At 23.0% G+C, this 18,488-nt stretch overlaps 1 protein-coding gene across 1 annotated transcript in view; it reads left to right on the top strand.

Moving 5' to 3' along the window:
• Nucleotides 1–18,002, top strand: part of LOC129606351 (cofilin/actin-depolymerizing factor homolog) — a 45,493-nt gene extending 27,491 nt beyond the window's left edge. The window contains exons 2-4 of the mRNA XM_055516637.1: nt 14,552–14,742; nt 15,748–15,853; nt 17,471–18,002. Of these exons, the coding sequence (XP_055372612.1) occupies nt 14,552–14,742; nt 15,748–15,853; nt 17,471–17,617 (444 nt within the window). The 3' untranslated portion in view covers nt 17,618–18,002. The remainder of the gene's footprint in view (nt 1–14,551; nt 14,743–15,747; nt 15,854–17,470) is intronic.
• Nucleotides 18,003–18,488: the final 486 nt, after the last annotated feature.

Here is an 18,488-nt window from a genome sequence, read left to right on the forward strand (position 1 = left end):
AGATCCAGAGAATGTGCATTCTATAGTTATTTGTCTATGTCATTCTACATTCCACATATATTTGCGTTTTTTTTTCTACATTGTTATATAGAATAAAAGAATTTTTTTTTTAATTATTTCCTTGCGACAGTAAAAAAAAAGATAAAAACACAAAATTGAACCGAACATGTGCATGGATTACGCTTTCAACATGTTTTTTATGTTTTTAATTTCAATTCGGTTTATTAGAAATGATTGAATCTCTTTTAAACTAGTTTTGTTTGTTTGTTCTCTTTTTATGAAATACTAATGATTGTTTTCAGTAGAATATTTAAGTAAACTGTAAGATAAACCGATAATTGGTGGCATCATACAGATCAAATAACAAGATAAATTCTGAAAATTGATTTTATTATCCTACTTAACATGGAATAAATTAAATTGTATTACAAATTATCATAATTATAAATGGAAAAAATTAAAAAAAATTTGATACAATATTGAGAAAATTAATTAATTGTTTAAATTTGCAATTTTGAAAAATTGTTGAAGACTGACCCAAACAGAATGACCCAAACTTAAAAGTTGAGTTTAAAAATTTTAAATAATTAAAATATGAAGGTTGATTTTTACTTTTACTTTAATTTGATCTTAATTTCCAGCATTTCTAATGGATGACACACAATTATAATTAAATATCATACTTTTACAAAATCATAATTTTTATAAAGTTTTTGACAGGTCAGTCAGAATATTCAAAAGGTTTTCTTTGCAAATTGTCGAAAACAAAATTTTTTAAAAGGATCAATCAGTTAAAGGTCGTAAAAAACCCAATAATAGTAAAAAATTTCGTACGTTACCATAGGAGGAGTCTCTGAAATTTAGTATAAAATCCGAATTTAAAAAAAATTTTAAAATAATTTTTGAAAACATTTTAATCGAAATCTTCCTAATTCCTTTTAACACACAACATGTATTTATGTAAGAACAACACAGTTTAGTATGAAAACTCTATTCGATCATAAAAATTAGTCTATAAATTTTAATATCAGAGAATTGATATTAATTTTTTACTTATGTATAACAAAATTAATAAAATTCGTACTTATACCTGTTTATTGCAAGTATAGAAGCGTAAAACTAGGAATTTGATATTCTTGGAGTAAAAATAACAATAAAGAGCTATTATCAAAGCTTTTAATTTGTTGGCATAGAAATTCTTTTAAATTTAAAATCCGACCATTCGCTTTTAGGTTTCCTAGCCAAATATAGCTCTGAAAATATTCCACACACTACTAAATTTAACTTTGTGTACTTACTACCTACTCAAGTTTGCGTGTTGTTGATCTAAAGAAAAGCACTATTTGAGTGCTTAAATGAATTTCCTTTTATTTGACAAGTTCAGTTTTAACAGTTTGTTTAGCATTTAGTTTAATTAGAATTAAATTTTCGTTAAATTTGTTTCATTATTTTTGATTAATGTTTTATTATGACTCTATTTCTAAATAAATAATTTTTGCGCTTGTTGAACTTTTCATGAAGAGCCTCCTCTTGTCTTCTATTTGATTATCTTTTCATTGCTCTTTTTTGTTATTAGAGAATAGAAAGAAATACATAAGTACAGAGTATGTGAAATATAGTCGCGACACCGTTTGTCTTTTTTTTTTTTTTTTCCTTTCTTATCTTATTTCTTTCAAATCTCTATTATTTTCGGTAAATGTGATTGTTTTCTTTTTATTTTTTATGAGTTCATTCTTTAAACTTGTATACGAAACGAAATAATTTGTATTTTGTGGTGAATTTTACAAAATATGATTTTAATTTTATATTGTGTTTGTTTTTTTTTTCATTTTTCAAATTTATGAGCACTTATTTGAAAAATCAGCGAAAAAAATTGTAATGAATCATCAAAAAACATTCGACAAAATATTTTTATTCTATGTTATACTTTTTTATTTTTTTTATTTTATTGTAATATGGTGGTATGCCACTGACGCAGCATGGCACTGTATATAATACTAAAATAGGTTTTTTTTTTGAATTGAATAAAATTAAAAAAAATTTTTTTTTATTGTTAACCCTAAAATAATTTTGAGGTCATTATGGTATACTCAGTCACATTCCTTCAAAGAATTTCATGATGCATAAATATTGTATGAATTTGTAGCGTATAATTTGTCAAAAATTAAATAAAAGTTGATTGTTTTAGGTCATAATTAAATTGTTTAAGCAATAGTGAATTGTAATTGACTTCTTATTTGCATAACATAATGTTCTTATCTATAATTATCGAAATTTTTTAGTAATTAGATGATTGTTCAAAATTATGTATTAAATTTTTTAGTAATCCAAGGTTATTCTTATTTATTTACCCTAAAATTACTTGCTTAGTGAAGGAATTTAAAACCAGTTTGGATATAAAATACTGGGCATCATCAAAATCTAATGTTAAAGCATAATTTTAATGTTAATGATAAAAAGAATTTTAAAGTTCTTATAATTTTACGTATCAGTGTAAATATTTGGCTACTTATAGCCATAATGGAGGGTACAAAATTCATGGAGATTTTTACAAATTTCTTTTAGTAGGTATATTTTTGAAAAAAGTGCCGCATTACTTATCACTTTTCCATGTAAGATTACTAATCATGTACATACATACATATGTGTATGAAAATTCAATATTAAATTGGAAATGAATTTTAAATGAGGAAAATAATCGGTTTTTAAACTATTAACAATTTATTCTGCATCATTGTGCAATTTCCAATTAGAGAAAATTATTAAAAATAGCTATTCTTAAAGAGCTAGCTAAATTTGTTAAATTTTGAAAATAAATTTGAAATTTGGCAGGAAATTTTTTTATTTTAATTGATTTAAAGAAAAAATGAGGAAATTAGAAGAAAATTTATTTTGAATCCTGAAGTTTTCACGAATTAATTAATTGTAAATAAATTTATTTTACAAATTTTAAATAAATAAATCTGAATTAACATTTATGTTTAGAAATGCTTATGTATAATGTTTTTAAATAATTAATTATTAAAAATTAATTAATTAATATGCCGAAATTTATTGCAGTTTCATTTTATTTAATTATTGTTCAATAATTTAATGGAGAAATATTTTTATCTTTTTTTTTTTAATTTTTTTAATATTTTTTTTTGTAGTTTAAAAAAAAGCAGAAAATGAAAATAAATCCATTGCTCGAATTCATTTATTTCACGTTATTTTGATTTGAAATTGAAAAAAAAAAGTTGGGGCAAATCAATGGTTTGTAAAGTAGCACTTTTCCCTTCAACAAGTGAAAATACTGCTTTTCCAAACAATCTATTACTTACATTATTTAAATTACTTTCATTTGTGCATATACCAATTTTTTCTCAAATGATTGCATACCTTTAGGATAAGGCAAAAAAAAAAAAGTGGCTATAACATATTGGTGATTTCAAAGGATAATTGTGTGATTTAGGAAAAATAGTTATTATTTTTTAATGCAATGGTATTTACCGTTATCTTTTTGTATTTACAGAAATTTGAAAAAGTTTGTAGTTCCGGAAATATACCGATCTAAGAATTGATAAATTACAAATTTCAAGAGACTATAACTTCTTAAGATAAGAGGTGATGGAAATGGGAAAGAATATTCTTCTAACAAAAAAAAAAAGCTTTTGTAAGCATTCAATAGGTGCTAAAATTGTACGCTCCAACAAGTTATTGTCTACAAAAAAAAACCAATACTAAAATTTTTGACGTTTTTTTTTTAAGTATGCACAAGTAGAAGAAGCCAGCTACTTTTCTGCGTTTACAGAAAAAGTTACAGAAAAAGTTAAGTGGTTTCCTTACAATAAATAATTGAAAATTGATATTTTTATAACTTTGAGGCACAATAACTCTTAGAGACGTGGACATGGGTAAAAATTTTCGTTTACGAAATTAAGTTTCTGCTAAAGATCTATTTATTTCTAAAATTTCAACTGTCTATTTTAAATGTTGTAGAAATTTTTGTAAACAAATTAACGGACAGACGGACTGAGGGATTGTATGAAATTAATAAGCGTGTTTTTTTTTTTTTTTGAAAAAGTGCTAAAAACAGAAAAATAGTAATGATTGTGATATTTTACACACCATATTATTTTACAATATTATTACATGGTTACATCTTTTCACACATACATATGTACATATGAAAATTATTTTTATTTTTTGCTAGTTTAATTGTATTTTATGATGTAAGAGGTGGTGATGATTATTAGCAAAACTTTTTTTTTTAATTATTTTGTAGCGTAAATAAATGTGAATGAATGATTTTAATATTTCGAAAATAAAAAAAAAATATCATTGTGTTTTTGTTCTACATGAGAGCAGATATTTTGGAGAAAAACACAAAAACTTACATAAATAAATATTTTTTTTTAATTTTTAATTGGGAAATATGGGGAAATATTAAGTATGAATTTTTTTTTTAATGAAATACTTATTTTTTTTTTATTATTTTACTATTTCATAAATTGAATATTTTACTATTTTAAATTACGTTTTATGCATTATTTAATAAATTATTGTTGAAATTATATTTAAAAAAAGAAAAAGTAATCTTATTTAATAATTCAAAGTTTTGTTTCGTTAAGACTATTGCTGTAATAAAAATGCAATTACAATTGTTTACTTTTTATATAATAATTATGGCCAGATTTGTATAGGTGTGTTTTTTGTTCATAATATTATAAGTATTTAATAATATAATTTAATATTATGAAATATGAATGATATTATACGGAAACATTGATAAATATAATAAATGCAATGATTGTTTTCAATTTTTCCTAATATTTCACGAAGAATATAACCCATGAGATTTCGTATGAAATTCGATAAGCTTAAATATGTTTTCCAATTTAATGAAATAAAAATTTTCAAAAGGAAAGGAAAATTCCATATTATACAATAATTTATTTCTTTTTTAATCAGAAATTAAGGGAATTATGTTCATATAGGGTAGATGACGAGTCTATATTAGTAAACTCAATGACGTAAGAAACGGTTCATGATTATTTACAATATCCATGCACCAGTCCTATGCTCCTCCGAGGAGCGAAGTAGCATAAAAATGAAATGTTTATATAGAAAGCTCCGAAATGTTTATATGTGTGTTTATTCCGGAAAAAATTACGATATAAGCAATTGATCGATTTATTTTGCATTATGAATTCTTTTTAATGTTAATTTTAAAACTAACATTACGTGCACATGTTAAATTCAATTTTAAATTAATTAAAATAAAAAAAAAAACAATTTTGGATTAAATAAGAGATTCACCTACATAATAATGAGCACCTCTTTAAATTTTCATAAATTTTTAAAAGTAATTATTTATGAAGTTTTTAAATTTTGAAGTATTTTGGAACTGAAGTCTTTTTATTGCATATAAAATTTTCTCTTTTCTTTCCCTCTAATTAATAAATTAATTGAATTGAAATAAATGTAGGTTGTTTTTTATTTTATATGTTTATGAATAAATTTCTTAATTTCTATTAATATTATAAAAATTTTGAAGAAAGAATTTCAAAAAAAAAAAAAATTTTTTTTTTTATTTCTTTTCTGAAATTAATTTTTTCAATAAAAATTTTATCCCAATGACATCAATTTTGTACGTAAAAACATATTATATATATATGTACGTATATGCTTTGTTTATATGTATATACATATATACAGTAAATTCAAAATTATATTATTTATACCTAATATTCTTTTTTATATGAGTATGGAAATTGAGTTGCATATTGACTTTAATCTGTTATATATGAGAAGAACGCATTATTCTTATTTGAATGTAGCATACTATTTTAGTTTTAAAATGAGAATGTGAGTATGGTAAATTTTAATGTGGGTATGGTCAAGTTCAATATGAAAATAGCTAAAATAAAAATTAAAAAAGTGAGTAATCCTTGCGATGATTTGAGTAAAAAATCTCCTATTGAAAATTTATTATTTTAATATTGAAGTTTACTATTCGCATTTTGGAGCTAAAATGGTCTAGAATTTTTAGAATTTGTATGTAGAGTAGGTATGTAATATATACGTTATGTAGGTATGAAAAAAAAATATTTATATGCATATGTATGTATGTGGTGATTATATGCGTTATATTATTTAAAAATCAATAAAATTAACATTCTATTTACTTAAGTATGTACACATACCCCTTTCATTTTATACATTTATAAAATTATGTTAACTGAATCTCTTCCGGCATTTATTAGTTAATATAAGTTCTGAATTTACTGTATATCTTATTTGTATGTGTACGTGTAGGTAATTTTTTTTTATTTAATATTATAACATTTTAAAAACTCACAATCCTATGCGATTTTTCTTTTTTATTTAATTTGATTTTTTTTGCTCTTCTTCAACCCATTTCTGACCTTCAACTATATTTTTATTTAAAAATTTTATTTTTAGATTTTTTCTTTAAACAAATTTTAAAACAAACATTTGTCGTATATTCTTTATATTTTGTTTTGACTTTTAATTTTATGCTTATTTTCGAAAAAAAAAAATTTATTAAAAAATTTTCTACATACATATTTGAAAAAAAAAATTATAAAATTAAATGAATATAAATGGAAAGGAGTATTTGTGTTACGTAATATTCTGTAAAAAAAAACTTCAAATTAAGAAAATAAGGTAAATTTTAGATAATTAATAAAAACAAACCCCGTTAAAATTAATTTCAAATTTTAATCAAGTGTTTGTTACCATAGAATTACAGTAAAATTAGACAGTAATATTGTATCAAATATCAAAGAGTAAACGTTCATTTGTATGCCATTCAGTGCGATTACTCTTTCATAGTCAGAACCTCAAGAATAAGGCAATCTTTCAGTTGAATTTCATATTGCATCCATATTACAACCAGTTTTTAAATCTGATTCAGTTTATAAGTTCCTCAATTCATTTTAAGCAAAAATAATTTTATTTACTGCATTATGGAACTCAAGGATTAAGTATAATTATTTCTTATATCAAAAAAAATTTACTTAAAAGTATAATTTTACTCAAATAATTTTTATTTTCAAAAAATTTCGATTTTTGTGTCTCTTGTTTTTGTTTTTTCTTAATTTTTCAATATAACAACTAGCCTATTTTGCATATACGAGTACATAGCTTATAATTAGTCAATTTATGATTTTATTAAATTAATATAATTAAATTTTTGAAAATTAAGCACAGTTTAAAAAAAGGAACTAGTTTTTTTTTTGCAATAACTATTTTCTCAACTGAACTGTGATATTAAATTTTAATTACTGGATATAACATCTATAATTGAATGTCGAATATATTTGGTCAATTATATATCAAAACAGTAAACAAAATTTTCTATTTTTTTTTTTTTTTTTTTACCAAAATAAGTAAAAAATTATTTTTAATTTATTAATTGTTTATTATTGTAATTTACATACACAAATTTTTAATTTAAATTATTAATTTTTTATATAATTTACAATATTTTAAATTCGTCAGATTTTCAAATTTGAAATTGTATAATATCGTAAACTACTAGTACACCCCTGTAATCACCAATTTTTAATAAATAAGACAACCACCAATAAAATAATTTTATTAATTCAATTTTGTGGAAACCAATACAGTCGCCATTAAAATTATTTTGCAGTTAGCAAAAAATTATTCTAATTTTCAATTTGATTTATTTGTTTTATAGAAAACTAGAAGTAGTCACTAGATATCAACAAAATTAAAAAAATTTTTAGTTTTCTTTTTTTTCAATTTCTCTATAATAATTTTTTTCTTAATTCCATAAATAGATTTTTATACGTAGGGATATTAATTTCGATATGTCATTATTAAAATTATTTGATACCAACCAAACACTCTCCATATACATAGCTAATATTAAATATTCTAAAGAAATTTTATCTTTTGTTTTTATATACATATACAGTGTATATATAGTATGTGCATAATTAAGTATATATGAGATTCAATAATTTATTGATCAATAAATTAGTATTTAAGATTGAAAATGATTCATAAATATTAGGATGCTATTGATTTTATATCCATTTAAATTATTAAATTATAAAATATTCAAAGATATTAATTACAATTGGATACTTATTTTTTTTTTAATGATTTATCTCTATACATGAAAGTACGTAATAAAATATTTTTACATCTACATAAATGGATGGATATCTAGTATATTATAGGTATTGTATCCAAATATATTGACATATACACACACATATATTTTTTTTTATATTTAACTAAAAATATTTTCATTTAAATTTTCATGTTTTAATTGTAGAAATAACGACAAAAAAAAACAGAGAAAAAAAAAACAAAAACGAGAAAAAAGCCAACGCGCTAAAAATCTAATTTTAACAATGATGAATCCAAAAATCAAATGAATCAATTTTATTTTTTTGAAAATTGTTGCCATAAGGAAACTAATAAAATTTATATACCGAAAATTTACATGAAAAAATACTAAATTTGTTTTATCGAAAAATATTACAATATTTTATAATTTTCAAATGAAAACAAAATTTTATTAATTCTTTTCAAAAATTCTGTATAAAAACAATATAAGTTTGAAAAATCATTACAAAATTAATTTACAAATTTCAAAATAACCACCCACATTTTATTTAGCTTGTTGCATCAGTTGATGGATTGTTCTTCAAAAATCTTATAATTTTCTGAATTTAAAATTCTGAAATTGAATTAAATTGAAAATCAAAATATTTTTCAATAATATTCTATCACTTAAAGTGAGACGGCTAACACAAAATGACAATTGAATTTTCTAATTTTCTTTGAAATAAATATACAAGCATAGCCAAGGTAACGTTCGCCAACGAACGGACATGTCTTATTAAAAAATTGTTTTTGCGTCATACAGTGAAATCGAACGAATGACGTACTGCGTTTTATTTCAAATTTTTTACTTTACATATTTTTAGTGTTGTTTTGATATTTTAGTATCATTTCACATATAAAAAAATTCGAATATATTAAATGTAAAATTAAAGCCCACAAAAATTTAGTAACCCTCGGTCGCTGTTATCGAATTTCTATAAATCTTATTTTTCATAGCCCAATAATAAATTGCTATAATATTGATTAATATGGCAATACTGTTTTTGATTAATATACAAAATCTCTCGTTTTCTTGTTTTTCTTTTTTTTTCTCATTTTCTACATAATTTCTACTTATTTTTAATTTTAAAAGAATATACAATAATTATTTGCCTTTTCTTCTTTTTAACAGAGTATGTCCACCTACACAATTTCAGAGTTAATTAAAATTAGTAAAATTTTGCAATTTCCAAAAGTTTTGAATACAAGAGTTTTTGAATTTTATAAATTTTTGATGGTGGTTTGAAAAGGGCTACTCGTTCAGTTTTCAGAATTGTGTGACGTGGATTTTAATTCAAATTTAAAATTTTGTTCTTTGTTTTTTAAATTGCTATTCGACCTAGTAATTTTACAGAAATTGAAAACTTTCGATTTTGCATCTTTTCCACTTGTTTACTTTTTTTTTATTCCGATTTTAAATATTTAATGTAAGTAATTATTTTAAACAATAAATTCACTTACTACTCCTTAAATAGTATAAAAACGGTACGAGTATTCAAGTAACAACTAATATAACAAGTATGTATGTGCACCGATTTTCTATACACAACATAACCGCTGTTTCTGTACACATGCAACAACATATACATATACGCTTGGGATTTTTTTAATGGCATTCGTCATTTTTTTTTTAATTTTCAATTAATTTTTGCATTTTTAGATTTGTTCTTTTATTTTTTAAAATGATATCGGAATTAAAGCAGACATTAGAGACAAATTTCGCATTATTAGAATATTGCTGTCTCAGGGTTATCATTTTGTTTTTAATTATTAAATAAAAAAAAAAAAAAACAAGAATAAAAAAAAAGCAAAACATTTTCGCTTAGTTTTCCTTTACACACAGTGAAAAGTTCACCAACCGATCTGGTATTTTACACAATTTCTCTTTTATGTTTAGAATTTGTGAATAACACAGAAAAAAAAAATAAAAAAAAAATAAGAGGAAAATTGTATTTTTAAATTTTTCTTTTATTATTCAAAATTCGTAAAGTACCTTTAGTAGTGACTAACTATTAAAAATATTGTCTACATACAATAAAAATTTTTCTATACTTGTACATTTTTGGTTACAGCCAATATTCGAATTACAAAAAAAAATTAAAATAAATGTGATAAACATTAAAAATACAATTAACTGACGTTTCTTCATTTCCCTTAAAATTTATATTTTAATCTTAATTCTTTAATTATTTTGATAATAATATGGCAGTTCGGGCAATATGTCAATAATCTTCTTTAATAAAATAAATTAAAAAAAAAACTTATAAACAAGTGCTTTGCACGAAAAAGCAAAAACGGCTGCGGACGTTCCACGAATAGTATTGTTCATAGTAAATGCGTTGTTTACTTACCGTTTGTTTAGTAATTTCCGATAAGTATTAAGTTGAAAACAACAAGAGAGATTTTCCGCTCCGAAATGTCAGAATTCCTATAGAATACACAAGCGAAATACAGAATCATTCAAAATTAAATTCCACTGGCGGTTTTTGTTGACATTATTTTGTTTCCATGTGTCCATAACATTGTGTGCAAAATACTATGCTGTTGATTTTGTCGTTTCGCTCTTGTTCTGTGTCAGCAACGGAAATCGTCCGCCGTTGTCGTTCGCCGCTTTGGTTCTTTTCCCACAGTTAACATGCAGCAGTTGCGTATGAGTATCAAAATTTATGAAAATTGTTGGCAAATTTTACGCCTCATTACAAACAAGTTTAAAAATTTTTACTCCTTTAATGTTTTTTTTTTTACTCTTATTCACTATAAAAAATTCTGAAAGTAAAGAAAAAAACTGCATAATCTTGCAAATTATAAATTTTTTCTCTTTTTTTTTTTTTTTTTTTTTTTTTGTTTTGGATTTTCATGCTAACACAAACACACATATATTAAACAATTTCATTAATAAATATGGATATGTAAGTGTGTGTGTGTGTATTATAATGCATTTCAGGCATTCTTGCGATTTAGTAACTACATAGCTACATATAAATCAATAGTTCTATTATGAACATGTGTTCACTTCATTTTAAATGCATAACAACAACAATACATACATACATATATCTATACATATTTTCTTAAATATTTTTGTTGATTATGCTTATTCTATATTATTTATTATATCTCAAGTTTCATATACATATATGCAAAGAATTTATTTTTATTTAAAAAAAATTTTTTTAATGCATTTAAGAAGATCAGATTTATTAGTCTGCACTTAAAATATAAAGATAAGGTATACATATAATTTTATAAGTACTTACTATAAAAAATTTTTTTTATAAAATAAAAATTGACGTGCTAGGCAATTTCCTATTAATAGAAATATAAAATTAATTACATTTTCTCATTTAAAATATATTTCTACATATATACATAATTGTACATGTGGAAATTTTATTATTTTAATGGGTCTATTGATCCTCATCTTTGGTTTTCGATTTATATGGAATAAATAAAAGAAATGTAAAAGTATAAAAAAATTTAATTACTAACAATAATAAATATAAGGTATTTTAATTCAATATGAGCAGAATAAGTCCAAACATTTTATGATATTAAAATAAAAAATAAATTTAATTTTAATTTATTAATAATATGAAAATTACTTGTTTATAAATTATGAATGCAATACTTGATCTACTTGAATCTTACCTATTTGTCTATATACTCGTATATCTATTAATAACTACTTTAATTCTAAACTCCTTATATCATAATGAAGATATTGCCTGTTTATAAACGCAGTAAATCGCGTGATGTATAGCGACAACTGCAACTGTGTTCAAAATTAAATTATGCTAACCTAATTTGTCTAAAAACATGGCTGATTTTTCGCCAAAATTAAGAGAAATTAGTATGAGCTGTTTTGATTTTATCGAATATTTAAAAATATATTGCATAATCATCATATATTTATATGCAATGTTAAAATGTCTTATATACATTGCAAGTATTGCGTTTCGCAGTTATTGTTTTCTAGTATAACTTTCAATAAAACCTCTATTCTTTGCGGCTATTTAATTAATGAAATTTATTTTATAGAATAAAAAGTGATTATAAATATTATAAGCATTTTCCTTTTTAATTTTATTTGGAAGCAAAATTTTATTTATAGAAAATCCTTTATAAAAGCTTGAAAAATCGTTTAAAATAAAGAAGCAAGATTTTATATTCGGGCAATTTCTTCAAGAACAAGTTAAATGCATTTATGTCTAAATTTATAAATTTATTTTAAATTTTGAAATTAATATATTTCTTCTCAATTTATTAAATAAGTAATCCTAAAATAAGTGAAGGTGAACGAACATTTTATTTAATTGAAAACTACCCTTATAAGGCACTACTGACCTTTAAATTGAAAAATTTTATTATTTATGTAATAACCTTTTGAGTGTACAATTAGTTTTTAGGACGTTGAGTGTACACCTGTAACACTTTTTTCTCTTGTACTTATATTTGCAAAAAAACAGCTTTAATATATTTGAGTAATAAAAATACTTATAGTTTCTTATATTGTCAAATTTTTTTCATTCGCTCTTTAGAGTTGAAAGTAAACTAATTAGATAATTTAAAAACGATCTAATTTTTAAAATGTTGCTGGACAAAAGTGGAACATGTATGCACTCAAAAGGTTAACAAAACATAAATCAAGACGCAAATAATTAATAATTAAATTTCATTAGTTTAAAATAAAATATGCACTTGGAGACTTGAAACTGAAACTTACATGAAAAAAATAGAAGAGTTTGAAATATTTTGCAAATCAAGTGATATGATTTATCATACTAATTTAAATTTGAAAATATTCTAGCTAAATTTTTAATTTGTTACTAAAACACAGCCCTGTTTTCTAAAATTAACACTAATATTTAATAATATTTTCAATATTTTGTGAGAATTGAAACTAATAACATTTTTTGAATTTTTAATAATATTCAACAATATTTTAACATTTTTAAAAATTCTCTTGAATTTTTAGAAATTTTTGCATTTAAATAATTTCAACAAAATGTTAAAATATTATTTAAATTTTATTTTTTAAAATAATTTTGTTTGATTTTATATTTTTTTTATTAAATGTAACCCAGCTAATTTTTGTGTGCTAAAAGAACAAATGTTTGATTAAGATTTTTTTTATAATTTTTGATATTCACTAAAACTAGTCCACAGTTTACACTAAAGAAATAGTGAATATTATTAAATAATAACTATTTCTTTAATTCAACTGTGAAATCAAAAATTATTGCTGGTTACAAATTATGATTCAAAAAAATGTTTTCAGTCATACTCAGCCACAGCAAACAAACAAAAAAAAATAAGGTTTTTCTTTGTTTGTGAAAAAAAAAGTTTGTAGCGTGAGTTTTTGAGTTGAAAAACAATTTATGATTTAAATTTATTTTGCATTTATTGAAATTAATAATTAAATTATTTTGATAAATCATATCACTCAGAAATATGTAGAGAAATTGATAATTTCGTCGATATATATATATATATCAGACAATCGCCTAGAACAAGCATTTAGTATAGCAAAGTAAACACCACTTAGTCAACAAACGTGTTATACTATAAGTGAAATCTGGGGAAATGAAAAATTAATAGTATTAATTTAATATTAATATATGAAATAAAGCATCAAATTATAATTATAAGAATATAATTAAACAAAATCAATGTTGCCGTAGAATCTGGCCTTAGGTAGCCTGTTATTTATATTAGCACCAAAAAAACCAACGAATATAAGTTGATTTCATTGAAAAGCTCCACCGATCTTAAGGTTCTGGGTTTCTTCCAGTAAGAAATTCGACATAATTAAACCTCGGTAACCACGTTACCGCGTCAAATTGATTAACGGAAACTATATCAGAAAACACACTTCGGAAGCGAAGCGGCTTTAACCTGCAAAGCTGAAGTCTATTTACATACCAAGACCAAACGTCTCTGCACAATTTCAATACGAAAAGGAGACTAACATACGTAGTCTAACTGACAAAATTGGCTTACGTACTCTGTAAGACGAGAAGCACGAAAGCGACTTAAATTATGTTTTGTCACAAAAGGTTTGTTGAATAAATATAGAGACAATACAACGTCTTTTTAAACAATTAAGATTGCAAAGAGTTTAAAGTATTGAGCTCAAATTTTTGATATTGTATGTATATATTACAGGGGTAACACAGTTTTTTATATAAAATTAAATTTGATTGCGAAAAAACATGCATTCATTAATTTTCAGAGAACTGTGAATAATAAAATTTTATCAAGGATTGGTGTACAAAATTTATCAGTTTTAATGATTTTAAATTTTGATAACATGTCCTTGAAACAATTATATTTATTTTATTCAAATTTATATTTTATAAATTAAGAAAATTTTCATAATTATTAATTATATTTATTATATTTTTAGGCATCCGGTGTAACCGTATCAGACGTATGTAAGACCACATATGAAGAAATCAAAAAGGATAAAAAACATCGTTATGTAATTTTCTTCATTCGTGATGAAAAACAAATTGATGTAGAAACTGTTGGTGAACGTAATGCTGAGTACGACGCTTTCTTAGAAGATATCCAAAAATGTGGTCCAGGCGAATGTCGGTATGTTAAATGCACTAATAGTTTTGTTTTGTTTTTGAATTAACAAAACTCGGAATAAAAGTTACTTTAAATATTAAGATTTCAAAAATGTTTGTACGCAAAATAATTAGGGTTTCAAAAAGTTTAGTAAATTTAAAGAATTATTTAAATTATGAAAGGGTCCAACATACGTTAATTATTAAAATTTTTAGCTCTTTTGGTTATTTGTAAATTTAAACCTTTTGTTTATAAAATCCTATATTCTAGTAAATTCCTAGTAAATTCCTATATTCCTAATAAATGAATACTAGTTTTGTACCATATAGGGGTCGTACAGTACAGTAAAGTCATTTATTTTTTTTTTCAATTAAATTAATTTTGTTTTAATAAAATTAACTAACTAGGTGCCTAATAGCTATTTAGTTGACAATTTACAATTGTGTTATGGTGAAACATTACCACTTTCTCTTGTAATTTTCGACATAACAAGCACACACTCATCTTCCTACAGTGCGTACTTTTCCCAAATCAATGAATTTTTATAAAAATTTCAATTTAAATAAGCTCACATAGCTTTTGCGAAATTTTCCTAAATAATTTCAATTAAGTTGTTTCATCAATTTTTTCTAATGATTCTTGAAAACAAGAATAATGTGGTTGTATACTATGGTACTAATGTAGTAAATCTTGTTGTAGGGATTGAAAACTCGGGACTGACTGCATTAATAGAACAATATTTTCAATTATATTCCATTCAATTTTTATATTGAATTTGACTTTATTTTCGAAAATGATCTAATATTTTATAATATTAATCGTTTCTATTTACTTAAATTTAAAAAATATTAAAGATTTCTAAACCGATTTTTTTTTTAAATCTTGTGTTATTAATTTTTTTTTTCGTATTTATATCGTAATTATACTTTAAATTTCTTTGATAAGATATCGAAAAAAATAAAGTGATAAGCATTTTTTAAAAATCAACAATTGATTATTGATAATAATGATATGTTTTTAATTTTTTAGGTATGGCCTTTTTGATTTCGAATATATGCATCAATGTCAAGGTACATCTGAAAGCTCTAAAAAACAAAAACTTTTCCTTATGTCATGGTGCCCAGATACTGCTAGGGTAAGTTTAATATTATTATAAATTAAGTATTCAAGTGTTATTAAGTGTTATATGTGTATTTGTATAAAAAGTATGGTTGTTAAAAAGAACTTTAAGGCATTTGGGGTTGGATTGTGGTGAAGGGGCGAGGAGGCAATATGGAAAATTTTTAATTTGTATTATCAAAAACCTTTGTAATTTTGATATTGTTATTAGTGTCACTCAAAATTTAAATTTCAATATTGAATTATTTTTTAATACTTTGTAGAATACTGGTCGTAAACAACTCCCAGAAGAATTTAAAAATTTCCAGCAAAATGAATTATTTTGGTGAAATGTACAATATTGAACTCATCTTCTATACTTACACTTACAATATGCCATTATTAAAGCTATAATCATAAAAACATTTTATTATTTGGACTTTTTTATGGAATCTTGAATAATGTTATATGAAATGTTTTCATTTATTTACATATGTATATATAGCATGTATGATTAAACATTTTGCGGATATCTTTATGTTTTAAGATTAGATAAATATAGCTTTATTTTTATATGTACATAAGTATAAAATGGACAAAATTTTAAAAAAATATTAGTTTGGAATAAGCTATAGAATTACTTTATGAGTTCAATTAAAAAAAAATCATATTCTTGTTCCGCTGCCACAGTAATATTGCGCTTGCTGTAAAATGTCAATAGATTCCATGTAAAATGTCAATGGTTCTCTCATTCTAAAGCAAACTTTGATATTGATAATGACACTTAAACTTAATATGTATTTAATATGAAGATTTTTCTAAATTCCCAATCTGTCATTGTAAAAATAAAAGTTGAAAATGTTTGTTGAAAAGTTCATTTATTGATTTTATTGCTAAATTGTAAATAAATTTGTAAAACAAAGAAATTTAATTTGAGTTTAAGAAAACAAAATGGCAAATCCACGTAAATTCGTTTAAGAACTTAAATTTAGCCTTTATACGAAACAGATCCTAGCAGATAAGTAGACTGATTCTTTCTAATCATTTCAATTGTTTTCGATGCGTAATTTGCTTAGATTGCATGCAATTGCATGCAATTGTGTTATACAAAAACTGTAAATTGTCAATATTGTATGAGAAATTTTTTGAATTTCAAACGTTTGTGATGAATGCATTTCTTCTTTTTGGATTTCCTTCCAATCTGGATTGAGAATCCTTTCAGGACCTTCCTATGAGATCTTTTCAAAATTTTTTAAAAATTGCCGAAAAAAAATAACTTCATTTATTTCATATGACTTTGTCACTTTATTCCTAGAATCTGACGCCTTAACTGTTATATGGCCAAATTTAGTAATATATTAAGCTAAATTGATTTATTACTGCTACATCGTTTAAAATTTTGCTATTTCAAAGACAGTGGTGAATTGGTTTAACTCGAAAAATATGACATGTTAAAAAGCAATGACATTATTCGTGACTGGTAGAATAAAACAACTGCTTTGTCACTATCACTTTGTAAGTGACACAAAATTATATATTCCAAGAAATATGCCCAAATATTCTTATATATTTGTATATATGTATGTACGCATGCGTTTTGTGTTTAAAAATATTTTACTGAAAATATTCATTAATTTTTCATTATTAATTTTAGGTTAAAAAGAAGATGTTGTACTCCAGCTCTTTTGATGCCTTGAAAAAATCATTGGTCGGTGTACAAAAGTATATTCAAGCCACCGATTTATCAGAAGCATCTCGGGAAGCAGTTGAAGAGAAATTACGTGCCACAGATCGTCAATAAATTATTCAAAGAAAAAAAAAATAAAATTAAAATTAAAAAACACAAAAAATAATAATTAAAAAATAAAAAAAAGAAAATTTAAAATTCAGAAATTTTTTTTTTCTATTTAGGCGACTACTACGTTTTTTTTTTTTTCGCTGCGCACACTGCAACACACCACAATCACCAAAATATTTATTCGATAACTTTTTTTTTATTATTATTATTATTATTTTTCTAAAACAATTGATAACTATGTAATGATGTTTGTGCGTGTGTTTGTGTGAGCTTTAACGTATGTATGTGGTATACAAAGATATTTTCTATTCAGCAACAAATTAAAAAAAAAAAATTAATAAAATAAAAAAAAAAATATTAAAAATTAAAAAAAAAATAAAACTTTAAATACAATATTTATAAATAATAATAATTAAAAATAATAAATAAAAAAAAAACTGAAATAAACTAAAATATAAAATTTATAATTATATTATAAAATATTAACGATTTTGCAATTTAAATACCAGATTTTTTTTTAAGTAACATGAAAACATACAAAAGAAATAAAATATAAATGAAAAAATTATAAAAAAAAAAACAAATTATTAAAAACAAAAAAAAGAACGATAAAGCGAACAACCAACTATTCTTACTCTTGTATACAGAATTTAAAGAAAATTAAAAAAAAACTAAGAAAATTAAAAACAAAGACTTCTTTATTTGAGGGTAGCTAATAATGAAGTACTGAAGAAACGATAATGTTGAAAAAAATCTAAATACAAACGCGAGTTTTTTATTCATTCATTAAGAACGTGGTTCAGAAACAGATGCAGCCCAACAAACATCCAATCAATTTTATTATTCTTTTAATTGAATTAATTAGCTTAATCCT

Source organism: Condylostylus longicornis, unplaced genomic scaffold (genome assembly GCF_029603195.1).
Source record: "Condylostylus longicornis isolate FDR11 unplaced genomic scaffold, ASM2960319v2 ptg000018l, whole genome shotgun sequence".
Taxonomy (NCBI): domain Eukaryota; kingdom Metazoa; phylum Arthropoda; class Insecta; order Diptera; family Dolichopodidae; genus Condylostylus; species Condylostylus longicornis.